Source organism: Lissotriton helveticus, chromosome 1_1, assembly GCF_964261635.1.
Source record: "Lissotriton helveticus chromosome 1_1, aLisHel1.1, whole genome shotgun sequence".
In the NCBI taxonomy this organism is placed as follows: domain Eukaryota; kingdom Metazoa; phylum Chordata; class Amphibia; order Caudata; family Salamandridae; genus Lissotriton; species Lissotriton helveticus.
Genome location: NC_136057.1, coordinates 1,109,813,919 through 1,109,833,553, shown reverse-complemented (window position 1 = coordinate 1,109,833,553; position 19,635 = coordinate 1,109,813,919). Strand labels below are relative to the sequence as shown.

The 19,635-nt window shown below is 48.1% G+C and overlaps 1 protein-coding gene across 3 annotated transcripts in view; it reads right to left on the bottom strand.

The window, feature by feature from the left end:
• The window catches only part of SCYL2 (SCY1 like pseudokinase 2), a 366,719-nt gene that overhangs the window by 156,147 nt on the left and 190,937 nt on the right, over nucleotides 1-19,635 (bottom strand). For all 3 annotated transcript variants that reach the window (XM_078678675.1, XM_078678685.1, XM_078678690.1), the window contains one exon: nucleotides 4,368-4,490. In XM_078678675.1, coding sequence (XP_078534801.1) covers nucleotides 4,368-4,490 — 123 coding nt within the window. The remainder of the gene's footprint in view (nucleotides 1-4,367; nucleotides 4,491-19,635) is intronic.

Sequence of the window (19,635 nt, the reverse complement as noted above, 5' to 3'; positions counted from 1 at the left end):
GTAGGGAACAGCAGGGTAGGCTGTATGATCTAGGAGACAAGGCAGGTAGACTCATCGCATGCTTAGATAAGAAGGACTGGGCCAGTCGACTGGTCCCTAAGCTTCTGACGGAGGGGGAGGGGGGGACTCACAGCCCCACAGAACATTGTAGATGAATTTGCCAAACACTTTCAGGCTGTTTATACTTCGGTCTCACCTTACCCCTCGGCTGATTCTCATCTGTTACTTCGGGATAAACGGCTCCCACATCTCTCCATGGAGGATAAAAGTCTAATGGATAGTGACCTGACGGCTGATGAGATTGCTTTGGCTATTCGTTCTTTGAATTCCGATAAAGCTCTAGCCCCAATGGTCTCCCTGTAGAACTTTATAAGCTGAAACCGGACCGCCTTGCGTCCTACCTGAGGGGCATGTTTCTGGAGTCCAAAGAGAGAGGGACTCCCCCAAGCGACCAGAGGGTCGCATCAATAGTAGTTATTCACAAAGAGGGTAAGGTTAAAACCACTTGTGCCTCATATAGACCTATTTCCCTGCTCAATGCAGAGCCCAAGATTTTAGCCAAAGTGTGGGCAATCACCCTGACCTATCCGGTTTTATGCCACACAGAAATATGGCTTTGAACTTACGTAGATTACACAGAGTTTTAGCCAGGGCTCAAACACTGCTAGAACCGGCTATAATTGCATCCTTAGATGCAACAATGGCGTTTGACACGATTGAGTGGCCGTATTTGACCTCCCCCCGGAAGTCTCTTATTGTGGTTTTTGATGTCCTCGCCTCCTTCGGGAGGAATTCTGGCCTTTCAATTAAATGGAAAAAATCTGTTTTGTTTGTCCTAAGGGGTGACCCTCCTGTACCTCCTAGAAACTGTCCCATACAGTTTAGTGTAGAAGGGTTTAAATATCTGGGGATTTTTGTGTCTTTAGATCCATCGATTAGGTATTCTCGAAATTTTCTTCCCCCTCTTCATCGACTTAGGAGTGATATATCCAACTGGAAGAAGCTTCCTCTGTCATTATTGGGCAGAGCGGCCTTATTTAAAATGATGGCCCTCCCACGCTTTATTTACTCTCTGCAAAATTCCTCGGACATGGTGCCCTCAAGTTATTTCCGTGAAATTGAGAGTTTACAGCATAGTCTGTTGTGGGATGGGAGGCCCCGCATCGCATTTTATAAATTGACTCTTTCGTGGTACAACGGAGTCATCGCCCTCCCGGATATCAAAAGGTACTATTGGGCGGCTCACCTAGCGGCCATTAACCATTGCACGTATGGCCGGATCGATGACCCTGGCTATGCAATGGACAAATTGCATCTTCCTGGTAACAATTATAACAGAGCCCTATACTCTCGACCGAATAGGGTACAATTGACAGGGCCCACCAAACACTCTATACACATCTGGCATGTTGCCTCGGACTCCTTGGGTTGGAAAAATAGGTTGACAATGGCTACCCAGCTCTGGGACTCTGAGCGGCTCGGCAAGCTGTGGAATACGAAGGGCTTCGACAAGTGGGAACTAATAGGCATCTCCCCGGTTGGGGACGTTTGGGGGAAGGGAAGGATCAAATAATTTGAAGAAATGTAGACGGAGTATAAACTTGCTCACTCCGAATACTTTCGGTATGGACAGATTCGGCATTCCCTCCTCACATTATTGTCCGGTGAGGCAGAAGCCTCAGAGGCTTCTCCTTTGGAGGATAGGTTATTAGACGGCAATCTTCCTGACAAAACGATCTCTCTAATTTACAAAAAACTGATTAATCACAGGACTGATTCCCTTGAGGCGCTTAGAGATAAATGGTCAAAAGACGGACTAGAACTAGATGAAGAAGACTGGCAGACCTCTGTGTCCTCTCCTAGAGAGGTCGCAATCCCAGCTCGCCTCCGGCTGGTACAACTTAAGATCCTACAAAGAATTTGCCTTACAGGACCTAGATTGGTGCATATGGGACTATCAGACTCGGGGCTTTGTAAAAGGAAATGTGGTCTAGTTGGTACATTTATGCACATTATCTGCGAGTATGAGCAGGTCACCGTATACTGGCGCAACATAGATAACACTATTCATAAAGTGCTTGGAGTTTCCCTTTCTCCGGGAGGCAAGGAGATGTTTACTCAACATATGGGAACCTACTGACTTCAACACTTCGCAGATGCAATGGGTTACACTGGGGTATATGATCGCCAAACGTAATATCGCTCAGTTTTGGGGAGCTGATCAGGCCCCCTCATTGGAGGGGTGGGAAACCGACCTAGATTGGTGTATGTTCAGGGAGAAAACTACGTATCTCACGAGGGGACGCCCTCGGAAATGGTCATTGATTTGGGGGCCTTGGAACAGCTATAGAGGAGAAATGTGTACACCACCTATTGGTGCTGTCCCTGAGGACTCCACATCTCCGTGACGTTCCACTATTATTTTGCATATTGTTTATCCTTTTTACCCCATGAAGTGTGCCCGGCTACTGTAATTGACCCTGTGTAGTGTACAATTATTTTGCTGATGTTTGTGTTAATATAAAGAAATAAAAAAATTAAAAATCATCACCTATGCAGATGACACATAACTCTTGGTGGCATTGAACCACCCAGGGAGGTCATCTAGCACCCTAGGCCCTTGCCTAGAGGAAGTTGCCAAATGGATGGAACTCTCTTGCCTTAAACTCAACGGGGATAAGACCGAGCTTATGCTCCTCTGCCACTCCCCCTTCTTCAATCCTGCTCTGCTCTGCTCTGGCCTAATTGTCTCGGTCCGGCACCAGATCCGAAGATCCAGATTAAGAGCCTTGGCATGTGGCTTGATCACTCGCTCAGCTTCAATCACAAGGTTGCTAAAATCTCAACCACTTGCTACGGCCTTCTGAGGATGCTTCGCAAGATCCTTCCCCTTCTCACTTTCCAAGCGAGAAGAATCGTGGTCCAACCCTTATCCTCTCTCGCCAGGACTATGGATACTCCCTCTATGTGGGAGCCCCCAATCCACCATCCATAAGCTCCAGATCATTCAGAACTGCGCTGCCCACATGCTCCTTCAGATCCCCCTGACGGCAATCTGCAAAACCTGCACTAAGGAGCCTGCATTGGCCAATCAAAGCGAGGATCCAGTTTAAGGCCATGTGCAAGACCCACAGGGCCTTCTGGAAGAAGGGCCCGGTGACAATCCAATCCATGATTACCCCCTTCCAACCTCCTAGAGATCTCCGCTCCGCGTCTTCCTTCTTAATCACCACACACAGAATAAGGAAATCCAGATCGGGTGGGCGCTCCTTTTCTTACAACACTGCCAACTCCTGGAACGCCCTCCCATTGTATCTGTGAAAGGAACCTAACCGGCTGTCATTTGGAAAGCTCCTAAAAAAACGTTCTTTTCAATGACTGTCCCTAATACTCTCCTTGCCTGTCTCTCTGTGTTCGTCCACAGCGCTGGGAGGCCTCAGGGTAGCCATCCAGCTATATAAATTCTATTCAATTCAATATTATGCTTGATGCACTTGCACTGCCCCCAAGAATCAATCTGAGGATATTAACGTAGGTTTTAGCCTTCAATTTCTTCACATTTACAGAACGTTAAAAAAAAATTCATTTGTACATGTTGCTTCTTTATTTATATACACATTTTGAATCCATTAATATTAGAGCATTTTCTAGGCAATCACAGACCCCCTGAGTATGCTTTATGAACCATCAGGGGTCCCAGGACCACAGGTTAAGAACCACTGCATTTGGCCATTAATAGACCTAAAACATGCATCCACCACTGTCCCTTCAATTTTAGGACACTAGAGAATAACAAACCGACCTAAACCCACTGCAATGTCTACATTGTTTTGAAAACGGAATGGAACAATGCCCCAAAAAAGCTAAACTGTGTTTTAATTTTGAGAGTGGCAGATAATAGAGAGCGTGTTGGTTGAACAAACCTTTAAATATTCACTTTTGCTGTCCAAAATGACGTGCTTGTTCTCTAGGAGATCAATACATATTCAAATACTGGGTTATGATGTGATTAGTTACTATGACTGCTTGGAGTGCATATCCTACATGTTCTCTTGGAGAAGCAGTTGAGGAAACCCAGAGATAAGTATTACTAGTTGCTTGTAGTTAAAAAGTGCCTTATTCTTTATATTTAGCAACCTGTCTTTAAGGTGTTTGTTGAAGGAGCACACATGAGGAGAGGTCACACAGAAAATGCAAAAAGAGGGATCTACATGCAATGATGAGTAGCTGTAATCAAGCGTGTTGATATCAGATTGATTATGTATGCTTACATTCTATCGTTTTCACAATTAGTGTTGGTGAATTTAAAAAGTGGTGAATGTTTTGTAGAAGTAAACACAAATAAAGGAAAAAGAACCCATTGATACCTGAATCTGAATTGAAGGTGCTTCCAAAGCTCTATATACCATCGGTAGAACATCATTTTTTATTTCATCTGAAGGAGTTTTGGTTAGCAGCAAGTCCATTTTTTTAAGAAAAATCAAAAGAATCTAAATATGAATAAAATGAATATCAGCACATGTTCTATTCTTTCAAGACTGTATATAATATTTTACTACATTATTTTACTGTTTATCTTTCATATAACTATCACTAATGAAGCTTTGGGGAGTATCACTTTGGACTTACCATGTTGCTAGCCTGGAAGCATGAAAGATGGAAAACAAAATAATTGAAGACAATTTCACACGAATTCTAAATAACTGCAATCATCTTACAGGAAAGATAAGGTTTATCAATACATATGATTCATAGTAAAAACCACACCAATTACATCCCAAAAAGATATAGACCGACCAAACTGTCCCCTCCCAATAGCCCCCACACATAGAGATTACCATCTCATGAACACGTCTATGTGAAATAAGACCGATGTAGTTTTTAGTGCCAGTATAAAAATCAATCAAGAAAACATCAGTGCAACTTAATTTTCCATAAAACGTAGGCCCCTTCCAAGAGTGGTTTCAATACAAAATGCTGCAGCCCAGTAAGTAGAAAATTTCAATACAGATATAGATGCATACACTCAAGGAGGGATCAAATGAACAAGCATTTGCAATACAATCAGTCTCGCCTTTGAGACCTTATATTTATTTAGCTATGGAGCACATTAGCCTGGGTGCTGAAACATCTACTGTTCTTTAACATGGAGGGGAAGTAAGCACCAAACTGCGTGACATGCCAGGTATGGGAACACATGGAGAGAAATATTGCCTTTCAGCAGGGAATGCGAAGTCAAAGATTTGAAAATAAATATTATTGTCTACGGGTGGTTGTGGAAGACTATTTCTATCGACTGGAATCTAGAGAATGCTAAAGTGATTCTGGTATTTTACAGACCTCTGCGGTCGTTTTCTATCAAGACAGTTAAATAGAGAACAGAAAAAAAGTCCCTAAACGGAAGCAGACAAGTCCTAGGGCTAATCTCCTGAGCCCACAAAGTACATACACATATAAGTATATACTAAAGTATATACAAGAGGTCTTGAATGCTCGACCTAAAAAGTGAATCTTTAACAGTTCGTTAGTACGGTAAGTTGGCCAACTTACTTTCATCTTTAACTTATGGTTTGGAGGCTTCCCCACTTAAGGTTGCCTGCACCTTCGAGGTGAAATCGTGCTCAGCACGCAGAAAATGTTTAACCAGCCTAGGAGCTCAAGTCAGTATCACATTCAACTAGAAGTTTGGTCTTATTAGGTGGGCCTTGGAATGTAGTTTGTAAAACTTTGCTATTGTATCAAGAGCAGAGAACCAGATACAAAGAAAGACTGTTTATGGACAATTCTTTCTAACAAACATATTCAACATAAATTTCCCAGCTCAATACTTAAATACAGCCCAGAAAGAATGGGAAATACTTCAATAGTCGCGCCTAATAAAAACCACATAACATAACATAACATAACATAACAATAGTGGCAAAATATGACAACTTAGATTTTCATACTGCATATTTGTAGAGTCAGCGTTCTAGTGTATGCGCGTCACGACGCGACGTGCTGGCGGCCATTTTAGGATGCGCGCACATGCTCAGGGAAAACGGCGCGAGTGTCGGAGCACGGCAGATTACCGGCTCGGCGCTCTCTGGAGCGATTAGTTAAAATAAATAGCGTATCTCCTCACCACTGTGTCCTGTCTTCATTAGAGGAATCCATACCTTTACAATGGCGACGAGGTCGGGATGAAGACCTACATAATAAATACCATACCAGAAAAAAAAAACGAACAGGACAGGAGAGAGACCACAGCTCGGAACCAGGCACCAGACACATCAAATAAAACGTATGTAGCAACTACATACAGTCAAAGTGGACACCAGAGAGCGCGGCAGAGCCCACAGTCACACGGGGGGAGCCAGTCTGAGCACCGGGGAAGAAACAAAAGAGCGCGCAGAGGGGCAGATCACCCAGGACACCCCACTACGCAACACAACCAAGGGCAGGAGCACTCACGACCTATGGGAAGAGCAAAGGGGCAGACACAGAGATCCCCCAGCTGAAAACCGAGAAGCTAGAGGAAAACAGTGCGCCAGCAAGCCCCAGAAGCCACAGAGGCACCCCTCCCACAGAAAAGCACGAAAAGATGTGTGCACAAGCAGCGTCGGCGACGGCCCCTGTGCAATTTTTTACCAAAACCAGGAGAGCCACTCATGAGGTGGGAAGATTGGAGAGACTATATTGACAACTTCATTGAAGTGCTGGAGGATGAAAACGAGGAAAAGTTCTCAAGTAAGAGGAAGAGGCGGATATTATTACATAATCTAGGCCCGGAGGGGCTCAGGATCTTCAAGAATCTGATACCCAAACAACAAGGGAGTACAGATGACGACGTGTATGCCCACGCAATTGAAGAATTGAACAAACACACAAACCGGCGGTTTGTGTCTCGATCGACAGGTACAACTTCCAGCAAAGAAAGCAACAACCAGGGGAATCAGTGGAAGAGTACGTGGCGGCGTTAAGGAAGTTGGCACCCACGTGTAGATATTATACGTTCCAAGATGAATTCATCAAGGATCAAATTGTGATGCATACCACGAGCACCGCGGTGCAAGACAAGCTGTGGGCCAGCGGTGACGCCACGCTACAGGAAGTCATGATAATTGTCAAGAGAGCGGAATTGGCACGAAGATGTGCTGAGGCGGCAAAAAGAGAGACCGAAACAAGTCCGATGGTGACCAGGATAGAAAACGAGGAGCCGCGTAAGGACAGCAAAGGCAAGGGGCCCACGTCGAAGGGACCGAATAGGTGGCAAGGGAATCCGGGACCAACGGGAAAACAGATGGGGAACAACAAGAAAGCCTGCTATAGATGCGGAAGCTGCGCACATGAAGCCCACAACAGGAAGTGTCCGGCGTTTGGCGCCAAATGTATGTACTGTGGGATCGTAGGGCACTATGAGAAAGTGTGCCGCAAGAAGTCCTCCAGAAGTATGGTTAAGTACATCGACCAAGGACAAGAGGACAGGGAGGAAAACGACCATGAAGATGAGGACACCGTACTCTGCATCTACGACCAAGTGTTGAGCGTAGACAACAAAAGATCGACCAAACCGGTGCTGGACATGACGATTGGAGGAGTGCCGATAAGCATAGTCGCGGATACTGGATCGCCCTATACCATAGTCCAGAGAGCGGTGTGGAATGAAACCTTCATGCCACACTTGGGCCCCGACCTGGAGAAACTGGACATAAGGCCAGTCACGTACAATGGAGACCGCATACCCATGGTAGGATTCCGACCGTTGAAGTTTGAATTCAGAGGACGCAGTGCTAACTGCAAATTGTACATATCCGAAAGGGGATCATCGGTGCTGGGATGGTTAGACCAGGGTGACCTGGGCATCAAACTGGACCCTGGAGGTAAGGAGCAGATCCTACTCACCGAACTGGAGGCATGGCCAAACCTGGACCAGTGGAAGAAAAGAGTACCCCAAGGTATTTGGAGGCACGGTTGGAAGACTCGAAAAGTTCGCACACAAAATTGTACTCAAGGCAGGCGCCATACCGGTGTCTCACAAAGTGAGAAATGTACCTCTTGCAGTGAGAGAGGCGGTACAAGAAGAGTTGCAAGAATTAGAAAGAAGAGGAATCATTGAACCGATTAAGTGCGCTGAGTGGCTGGCGCCATTGGTAGTGGTCATGAAACCCAGCGGAAAGGTCAGGCTATGCGTGGACCTGCGCGAATTAAATAAGAACATTCTGGTAGAGAAGTTTCCCTTACCAAGGATCGAAGAGATGTTGGCCAAGACGAGAGGGATCAAGTGGTACTCTACCTTTGACCTAACCTCAGCATACCATCAAATTGCGTTACACCCGGAGAGCAGGAGATTGACATCATTCATTACCCCCTCCGGGTGCTACCAGTTCCGCCGCATGCCGTTTGGACTAGCATCGGCGGCAGCGGTGTTTCAGAAATTGATGCACCAACTGTTTAAGAATATGGATGGCATCCAGTACTTCCAGGATGACATCCTAGTGATGGGACGAGACAGGTTAAACCACGATGCCAAACTGACCAAAGTGCTGAGAGTGTTAGAAGGGAAAGGCCTCATGGCGGAGTGGGAAAAGTGCCGCCTGGGCATGGAATCAGTGACCTACTTAGGGCACGAAATTGGAGTGCAAGGGATCACCCCCAAGGCGGGAAATGAGAAGGCGATTCGTGAGGCATCACCACCAGCCAGCAAGGAAGACGTCAGTTCCTTCTTAGGAATGGCCGAATACTATAGTAAATTTGTGCAGCATTTCGCAACAAAGACGCACCACATGAGGAAGTTAACAAGAGAGAGCTCAGTGTTCTGCTGGTATGAAGAAGCACAAAGGGAATTCGAGAGCATAAAGAAAGATGTGGCGGGAGCCATACCCTTGCAAGGATACGACCCTCATGGAAGAACTGTGCTCACGACGGACGCCAGCGATAAAGGCTTGGGCGCGGTGTTGATGCAAGACCGAGGACAAGGAGTGATGGACACACTAAGTTTCGCTTCTCGCACTTTGAGTGACACAGAAAGAAAATACAGTGTCATTGAAAAGGAGATGCTAGCTGTAATGTGGGCAATGACAAGGTTCAGACAATTCCTGTGGGATACACAGTTTCAGTTGAAGATAGATCATAAACCCTTGGTGAAGGTACTAACATCCAGTGGGCACGCGAGTGCCACCCCCAGGATCTCAAAAATGACGTTAAAGCTGCTGGAATTTAGATATGACGTGGAGTACATTCCTGGCAGTCGGAACAAAGTAGCAGACTATCTAAGCAGGGCGGCAGCCATGGAACCAGGAGGAGATGACCAGGCAGGTGGGGAAGAGATGGTAGCCCTGACGGACGACCAAGAGAAGGTCATCAGCAACCAGGAGTGGAAGGAAGCCTACAGTGAGGACCAAGCCATGCAGGAAATAAAAAAATGCATAGTACAGGGATGGCCAGAGAAGAAACACACCAGCGAAACCCTAAGGATGTACTATGAGGTCAGGGAAGAGTTGTCTATGGACGATAAAGGAGTGTTTGTTTATAGGGGAGACAAGGTCATTCCCCCAGCGGGCATAGTTCCCAAACTACTGGCGATACTCCATGAAGGTCACTTGGGGATAGGCAAGATGAAGACGAGGACTAAGCAAGGATACTGGTGGCCAGGTATGGACCTACGAGCGGAACGGTATGTCAGGGATTGCCCACAGTGCCAGGGAGCAGACAAGACACTCAAGCCATTGCGCCCGGAAGATTTGACCCCCCACAGAACCCTTGGGAGGAGTTGTCCATAGACATACTGGGCCCAATCTTGGATGGACAAGGTATCCAAAAGTATGTGTGTGTCCTCATCGACAGACACTCGAAGTGGCCTGAAATGAAGGTGGAGGACGTAATGGACACAGAGACTATCTTAAGGTTTTTGAACGACACATTCGTGAGAGAGGGAATTCCCAAATGCATCCTGAGCGACAACGGCCCTCAGTTCACCTCAGACAAATGGACCAGCTTCATGGAAAGAAATGGTATCCTCTCCAAGCACACGTCGATCTATCACCCAGCAGGAAATGGACTAGTAGAACGGTTCAACCGTGTGGTGATGGGATCCGTGCAAGCAGCGATATCCAATAACAAGGACTGGGAGAAAGAAATATGGCAAATGGTATGGGCGTACAGAATCACCCCCACAGGAACTGGATATAGTCCCTTCCAAATTCTGAGGGGGCGTGACCCATTCACGAAGGACAATCGAGTGTGGAAAGAGAAAACCATAATGATCAAGTGGTCCCCTGTGGTGGTCCAGGCGAACTTGGAGAAAGCACAGGCCGTCTACGCAAAGCACTATAACAGGCGAAGGAATGTGAAGGATACTGGACTAGAGGAAGGCGAATGGGTGCGAGTCAAGCTGGCAACGATGCAAAGAAAAGGGGAGAGCAAATACAGTAAACCCCTGCAGGTTAAGAAGGTGTATGACAGAGCGGCCCTGTTGAGTGACGGCAATGTATGGTCGCAGGACCGTATGGCGAGGTGCAACAAAGTACTACATTGGTGCCATGGGGGACAAGATCTGGAAAATGCGGGGGAGCCCGAGGCAGGAAATGAACAATTCAACGAGGAGATGGACATGGGAAGTGAAGACGTCAGTGAGGAGCAAAGCAACAGAGGTAGCCCCGGAGCGGAGAAGGAGATGAACACGAGAGGATCGATGGAGAGCCAGGCCGCGCTGAGCAATATGGGAGGTAGCGCAGAGACTGCTGAGAGAGAGGCCATGGCTACCCCGGTAAGACTGACCCGCAGGGGAAGAACAGTGATGAGACCAGCCAGGATCCAAGACTTTGATATGAGCAGCGGACTGTAAGTTATATGTTCCCATTGTTTGGAAAAAAGGGAGCTATGTAGAGTCAGCGTTCTAGTGTATGCACGTCGCGTCACGACGCGACGTGCTGGCGGCCATTTTAGGATGTGCGCGCATGCTCAGGGAAAATGGCGCGAGTGTCGGAGCACGGCAGATTACCGGCTCGGCGCTCTCTGGAGCGATTAGTTAAAATAAATAGCGTATCTCCTCACCACTGTGTCCTGTCTTCATTAGACGAATCCATACCTTTACAATATTAATCTCAGTTGAACGTGAAATCGAGGAACTTAGACCATGAATGTCAAAAGAAAAAATAAGCTTTTTGGGTTGCTTAATCATATGTCATTTAAGAGGAGCAATCACGGGGGGGGGCGTGGCTAACTGCCGATCATGGCGGACGCGAGCTGAACGAGCTCCGGAGCCTGAGCCCAATTATCCTGAGGCATCGACGGTCTGACACACGAATGCGCTCTGCCACGTGTGCTGGGGATATATAAACGAAGAGCACAGTTGATTTGTGTGCCGGGAGTGAACCGATTGCTGGCGGAGGGGTGCGGCCTACACAACAGACGCAGGCAGGGGCAGTGCAGCCCGACGGTGCAGGCATCCAGCAACAGAGTCCGGACAAAGGTGGGGGCTGCCGAAGAACGGGAGAGCGCCCAAATCAACGGTGTGGCTGACCTGGTGACGGAGACCTGCCGTGAAGTAGAGTGGTGAGGAGATTTCGGTGCCCGGCCACCAACCCACAGCAAACAACAGCCCCTGGGTGTGATCGGAGCTGCGAAGCCGGAGGAGGCGTGGTCGCAGGAGGGTGCCCGTCCTAGACTGTGGAACCTGACCGGGGCCCCCATCGCGAGTGAATGTCGCCCTGAAACTCAGGGGTGGGAGACCTGCAGAGTGCCTTTTTCACACACACCCCCTCCCAACACTAGTGGATTGCGGAGCGCTGGCAGCATAGTAGGACCCTCCCTTCCCCCAATTGCCTCGACTTATAACCCAGACAGTTGCAGCGGGTAAGGACTCAAGCGGCATACTTATTTATTCGGTGCCCAGGCGGCACGGCTGTGTGGGCTGATTTGATCATCAAAGGAGGTGCTGAGGCAGCCTTGGGAGATGTGCGCGAGGCCGGATTTCCTCCTGTTGCTGTGGCTCAGGAGGCACCATCTATAATATGAAGCTGCGCAACGGGGGGAAACCCTACTGAACTGGAGTTGGTGGCACCATGTCGTTGTCGTTGTCGTTTTCCTCGCCCCTCCTCCTATACTGCCTTATATAACAGCAGGGGGCCTGCAGGATATTTGGAAACTGGTGGAGGCGAACTCTGAGTCAGCACTGGTAGCTGCCATCTGTTGGGCCCATCCCTTCCTGTGGGAAGCTGTAATCCTCTACTGCTCAACTACCAAGTGAGGCGCAAATTCTTTACTCTGGAGGGAGCTGGACATGGTAGCTGCGGGGTTTCACCTTAGAAGCAGCCCTGATTCCTTCATCTCGCCTGACTGAGATACCCGCGGGGCTTGGTGGCTGATCAACAACGCCACATTGCACATTATATTCTTGAAGTTGCAGAGAGATTTGCCCTTCCCTGCTCCTGGTATCTGACTCTCTTCAATCACGAGGGGGTACTAGTGCACATCCTGCGAAGGAGCCTAAGGTCATTTCTCCTGGTTGTGGTCTGCTCGGTCAGTATATTTCAACAAATGTCGGGGAGGGACGGTAGGCCTGGGACGCAAGTGTGTAGGGATGGGCCGTGTGAAAGGGAAAATGCAGGAGGCAACTGCCACTAAATCCCAGGGCACGGACGATGACTACCCCGCCATGAGTGTGCGCTCAACTAATACAATTCCACCCACAGATGCCACAGAGCCGCAGTATAAGCTGGATTTAATCCTTACAGAGGTCCGTGAGTCCAGGAAAGCTATCAAGCATCAGAAAGGCTCCCTTACTACCGGCTTTACACTGCTGAACTGATCATGCCAAACTGGTTACGAAGATGAAGGATCATACCTCTGTACTGAATGATCTAGTGCCACAGCAGAAAGAGAACATGAAGCAATTGCAGACTCTTCAAAAGCAAGTCGCTGGATTTATGGACAGAGTTGAAGACACGGAGGGCAGAGCACGAAGAAACAACATTCATGTTATTGGTCTTCCGGAACGCAGTGAGGGGACGGAGGTGACAACATACATGGATAATGGTTCCGCACGCACCTGGCTCCTGAGGGCCTTTCGGATTTCTTTTGCGTTAAAAGAGCATACTGCATCCCCACAGGGAAACCGAAAGTGGGTGCTCCGCCGCGACCCCTGATAGGGAAAATCCTCAATTACAGAGACCAGGACATGCTACACCAAAAAGCACGGGAAAAAACACCGATCCCATTTGAGGATTGCGAGGTCTCCTTGTATCCGGATTATACAGTGATGGTACAGCATCCAAGATCCTCATTCCAGGCAGTAAAGCGGAAGCTACGAACCATAAACCTCAAATACACGCTGCTTTTTCCGTCACGTCTAAAAATAATGTACGATCAAAAGACGTATTTCTTTGAGAGTCCAGAGGATGTAGAGGAGTGGTTGGAGGTCATGGTCCGCACACCGCTTTCTGGTCAGTCTCATTCGAAACCGCCACGAAGCCTGGAGAGTGTGAGTAGCCGACACTCACAACGAGTGGCTGAAACCCATGGGTGTGGCGCTATTTCCTGGACCCACAAAGAACGAGGTACAGAAAGACAGAGAGATGGCCCTAGCGACTGCACACGCGTTTAGAGATAACTCCTCCCGCCTAGACTCTGAAACATCTGATCACAGCACGGTGCAATCAGACTCAGGTGCTAGCCTAGCACTCTGCCCTTCAGTGACTCCACAAACAGTGGATGACCTGATGGGTCGTAACATTTGTAAACTCTCTGCAATGATAGAGATAGCCAAGGATGAGGACTTTCAAGGCACTTCTCCTCCTGAAATAATCTATGCTTCTGCTCCGGTTTTTCCATGCAAATATGTTGATTGTATTGGTATACGTTATTTGCTGGGGCTCAGAGGAGCTCGTATTGGCTGATACGACCTATCATATGACGGCTATGGCTAATGCTCCCCACTTTGCGATTGCTACAGTTTATTCTATATTAGTTCTCATAATGTTATGTTATGTTTGGTCTGGCCTAGGTTAGTTTGCAGGCAAGATCTGGTATTTTGATTAGTTTGGGGGTTTCAGTGCCCTGACATCATGATATTGTTATGTATAACTGAATAGCACGATCCTCTACTCTGCATAGAAAACTCACGATTGTCCACCAATGCACACCCTAAACAACTATAAATTCATAACATGGAATGTTCGGGGAATGGGATCCGTTCATAAGAGGCATAGAGTACATGCGCAATTACTACGACGTGGGGCACATTTGGTCTTCGTCCAGGAAGCAAACTTGATGGAGGCTGAGGCTACAAAAATGCGAAAAAAATGAAGGGGGCAAATAATTTCCACCAACTACTCTGCGTTTCCCCGATGGGTGGCGATTTGGGTGTGAGGGGGATTCCCATTTGTCATATTGGACAAACATATAGACACACAGGGCAGGTATATTTTCTTGCATGACACACTGGTTGGAAAGCCGGTTGACCTGGGAAGCGTTCACGCTCTGAATTTTGATCAACATAAATATTTCACAGGTCTGAACTAGATACTAGCGGGGTGGAAGCCCTACACATGGATAATAGGAGGTGATTGCAATGAAGTCATGGACATCACCCTAGATTTCTCGCCCCCCCCCCCCTCAGAGGCGCAATGGCCAACAAACAAGGGGAAGCCTTATGTGCTTGGGTAGAGAGCTGGTCTTTGAGTGACACATGGAGGGTTCGGAATCTTTTCCCCGGTACATCAACTGCACACCAGAATAGATAGAATCCTATGCTCCAATTCTATAGCAGATCAAAACATAGCCACTACTTACCTGGCAAAAAACACTCTGATCATAACCGTCTGGAGACTTTATTTGAATGGGGTAGAGTATCCACCCTTGTCCCTGTAATGGCCTCAATTCCTGGAAGACATGGTGTTCCGGGCCACACTCTCAACAGCACTCCTGAATTATTTCACTGAGAACAGAAACACTGCCTCCAATATACTGGTTGAATGTAACGCATGGAAGGCGGGGAACAGCGATAAGCACTACAGTGGGGGCTAGGCAAGAGGTACATAAAATCCTAAAAGACACAGAGGACAAAATGGCAAAATTAGAGCAGGAAGCAGTACTCGACCCCACGAAGCACACACCTTTACAGGAAGCGCGCATTGAACATGCGGAGTTGCTTGTAACCCTTAGACTGATTGATTACAGTTCATGTACTCAACTGAGACACTCCGAGGCGGACAAATCGGGCATATTACTGGCAAAATTAATTTGAAATGACCCACTGACCACTGTTATTGGGCACATCAATCTCCCTGGGTGTGGCGCTGCACACACGTAACGCAACATTAACAATGCTTTTAGGACATACTACGCAGGGCTCTAACGTGCGCCGCCGGTACTAGAAGGACCATATATTGATGAGTTCCTGGCAGATTTACCATATCCACAGGCCCCCCCGACGATATGTGGGATGACCTGAAAGGACCTATCACAAGGGCAGAAATTAAGGTGGCTATAGGTGGGTTAGCATGTAATAAAACACCAGGACTGGACGGACTCCCGTTAGAATCCTTCGCTACCTTTTCAGAACTCCTACTCCCACAATTGGAGGAGGTATACAATGAGTCCCTTGTAATGGGACATCTGCCCTGTACGAACATTCAAGAGCTAGTAGTCTTATTACCTAAGCCAGACAGGGCTCTATCAGAAATGTTGGGTTATCGACCTCTGTCACTATTATCAACAGAATACAACATTCTCAGTAAGATCCTGGCAAATAGGATACAGCCCTATCTTGATAAAATGAACCACATTGACCAATGTGGATTTATCCCAGCCAGGAATACCTCCCTGAATATCCGTAGATTACATCAGATAATGTCAACGGATTTTACACGTCACCATAACGCCGACTGCATATCATTAGGTGTGAGGCAGGCATTCGACATTATCGTGGGAATATATGTTCAAAGCCATTGCACAATTCGGTTTACCCCCTGAATATCTTAAATGGATAAAGCTATTTTACGCCGCCCCAACGGCAAGAGTCTGTTCTGGGAAACTAATCTCTAGTGAATATGATGTACATAGAGGCAAACGGCAAGCATGCCCCCTGTCCCCCATACTATTTGTTCTGCCGCTAGAACCACTGGCACTCCGTCTCAGATTGGAAACTACACAATGCGGTCTCTCTATCGGCAATGCCACACACTTAGTGTCAGCGTACGCTGACAACCTAATGCTATAAGAGTCAGATATACTGGAGGGCCTGGGCCCAGTCCCTCGTATTTTTGCCTACTTTGAATTAATCTCAGGTCTAGCCATTAATGAACCCAAATCCAATGCTTTCTTTATCCACAATCGCGTACACCCGGAAAATAACCAAATTTGGGAAACTTACACGTCTGGCGGCCCCACATACTTTTAAATATCGGAGTATTAACAAATACCGCTTGCAGGCGGACATGTTGGAAGGTGCGATATGGAGTATTTGATCCCAGGTAGCTTTCTAGATTACGCTTCCCTTAACAGTTATTGGGCGCGTGGCGTTATCCAAAAATGGTGGTGCTTCCTCGCCTTTACATTATTTTACGAATCTACCTTTGGTGGTATCCCCGACCATCTTTAACACACTAGACACCATTTGACTAGAGCTAATGGGGGGGGGGGGGGGGGGTCGTTCGTCTCAGAATTAGTCTTAAGAAACTTCTGTTGGGCACGCGGGAGGGCGGCCGAAGTGCGCCGGACTTTAGGGCATATTACTATGCATGCCAATTACAATGGCTATCCTACTGGACGGCGGGACGTAACTTGCAGGAAATAGATTACACTGCCAGGCATATAGAGCAAGAAGTGCTCAATACTTTGCTTCTGCCACACAGCAAACCTTCACCGACGTTACCACCTCTGCTGCATAATGCATTACAATGCTGGAAGAAGGCCTTGAAATACACCTCCACTGGTGGGCTTTATGCAGATAATATCTCGATAGAGGGTATACCACTGGCGAGTGGTAGATTAACACAACAGGCACTTGGACCATAGTTGGATGCGGGGGTGGAGTTTGTCGGGGCGTTATTCAATGGGGGGACATTGATGGACCATGACACATTCACAAGCGAGACGGGGGTACCTAACACGCCGTATATGACACATGCTGCCCTTTTACATTACATCAGAACAACACTGGGCTCCACAGCGGGAAGTACCCAAAGTAAATGGCTTAATTAGGTCTCTATATTATATGGGACAGGGCAGTCACCTTGTTAAGTGGTTGTATACTAGCACCCGCACACATGCTCGAGTCCTCTTAGGCGTGCTCCGAACACAATGGGAGGCAGAAATAGGACGAGTGTTCACAGATAAAGAATGGGAAAATATGCTGGAATACTCACGGAAAATACTTCGCAACGCCAAGTTTAAGTATATTCAATGGATGATTTTCCATAGAGCTTACTTGACCCCAGGTAAATTAGAAGGAAAATGCTACTTACCAGTATGCATCTGTTCTTGGCATGTAGGGCTGCTGACATTCATATCTTAGCATAGATCGCCGCCTAGTGTTGGGTCCGGATGTTTGCACCTTGTTGTCCTGGAAGAGTCTTCGAAGTATCACGAGATAGGTGACTCCTCCCCTGGACTACAGTGCGCATGGGCATCCTCTCCATCTTCAGATTGTTTTTCGCCATTGTGGCAAAGATGGAGTATAGAAAAGTAAGAGATGACCATGTAAATGTATGTAGAAAAGATTACTGCAGCTGTGACAGGCACCGGGGAGGAGGGTGGGCGATATGAATGTCAGCAGCCCTACATGCCAAGAACAGATGCATACTGGTAAGTAGCATTTTCCATTCGAGGCATGTGGGCTGCTGAATTCATATCTTAGCATAGACTGTATAGCAGTATCTCCTCTAGCGGTGGTCACCTGTACCAGCTGCAGCAGTTTGAAAAAGAGCTTTAAGGACCGCCTGGCCTACAGCAGCTTGCTGCTTTGCTTGCACATCCACACAGTAGTGTTTAGTGAAAGTGTGTATGGTAGACCATGTAGCCGCCCTACATATGTCTTCTAGGAGAATATTTCCGAGGAAAGCCATGGATGCCCCCATTTTGCGCATTGAGTGGGCTTTTGGGGGGACTGTTAGAGTGCGCTTAGCCTTTTGATAGCATATTTGAATGCATTTAACTATCCATCTGGGTATTCCTGTTTTTGAAATGGGATTACCCTTATGTTGTGGAGAAAAAGAAACAAATAGTTGCTTTGTCTTCCTGAATGGTTTAGTTCTGTCAACGTAATATAGCAGAACCCTTCTTACATCTAGGGTGTGTAGGGCTCTTTCAGCCACTGTCTGCGGGTTTCGGAAGAAAACTGGCAATTCTATTGACTGATTGATATGGAAAGTGGATATAACTTTTGGCATAAACTTAGGGTTAGTAAGAAGCACTACCTTATTGTGGTGTATTTGCATGAAAGGTTCCTGAATGGTTAGTGCCTGTAGCTCACTCACTCGCCTGAGGGAGGTAATGGCAATCAAAAATGCCACCTTCGAGGGAGGAGCCAAGCTCGCGATCGTAATGGTCGCTTTGTAGCTCGGCTCCGTCAGCCTGCTCGGCTCCGTCAGCCTTCCGGCCTGACTCGCATATCCTGCTGCATATCCTGCCCCGAGACGACACACTCGAGAAGAAACAGAAACGTAACGTGTTGCTCTTACTCACCATCTGACCTGGAGGCTCCTGCGTGCCGCGGTTCCGAAGTTGTGCCCCCGGAGGGACCGGGGCCTCCGCGGTGATGAGACCAGGGCCTCGCCTATTGGACCCAGCCTGGCGTTGATGTAAACGTCGGCCCCGGCCGAGAGAGTGAGCCACGGGCAAGAGGCCATTGTGCGAGCATCCCGGTGGTCCTGATCCGGGCTTGCCTTGGCGGCCGTGAGGCTGGCGCGGTGCTCCGAGGACTGATCGTGTGAAGGGGTCCCCCCGCCGCTGCTCCGTCCATCCACCCTGGAGCCTCGCGCCCGGGCTCTGTTCGTCAGACAAGCCAGCGATAGTACAGGCGGACCCCCGACTTTGGCGGCTCTCCTTTCTGCACCAAGGCTGTCATTAGGGGGGCCCCCTTAGTACCTGAGGGGGTCCGCATCTGTGGGACTGATCCGAGAGTCGCGGAGGGTGGTGACGAGGCTGAATCTACAAAATGGCGGCCGTCGAACTAGGCCGTGGATATCCTCAAGACGGCGGACTTGGGTTGCTGGACTGCACGGGGGCCTGGACATGTGAGCGTGAGCCTACAATTGGCGACGTTCTTGACGCATTACGATCCTTGCATGCGGCCTTGGCCCCCGGTGCCCCTGGGGGATCGGTGCGGTCCGCCGCCATCTTAGATGGACGGTTCTTCATGGTCTCCTCTCGTCTCAGTGATGCCACTGCCTCGCCCCCCTCGGTCGCGACGAGGGTTACTACCGCTGTCCGTCGACAGGTCTGCAAGCAAGTGGCTTTGGAACCTCCTGCGCTTCAATGTTTGGAGTTTGGGGACTTGGATATCGTGCTGGGGCCCGATCCTACCCGAGTGCCCGAGAAGCATGGTGGACTGCTGCATATCTTTGCCTTGATGAGGTCGGGTTTCTGTACTGCAGGGGAACCCCCGCTTTCCCGAACGGCGAGACTGAACTCCTGTCTTTTACTGCCCTTGTT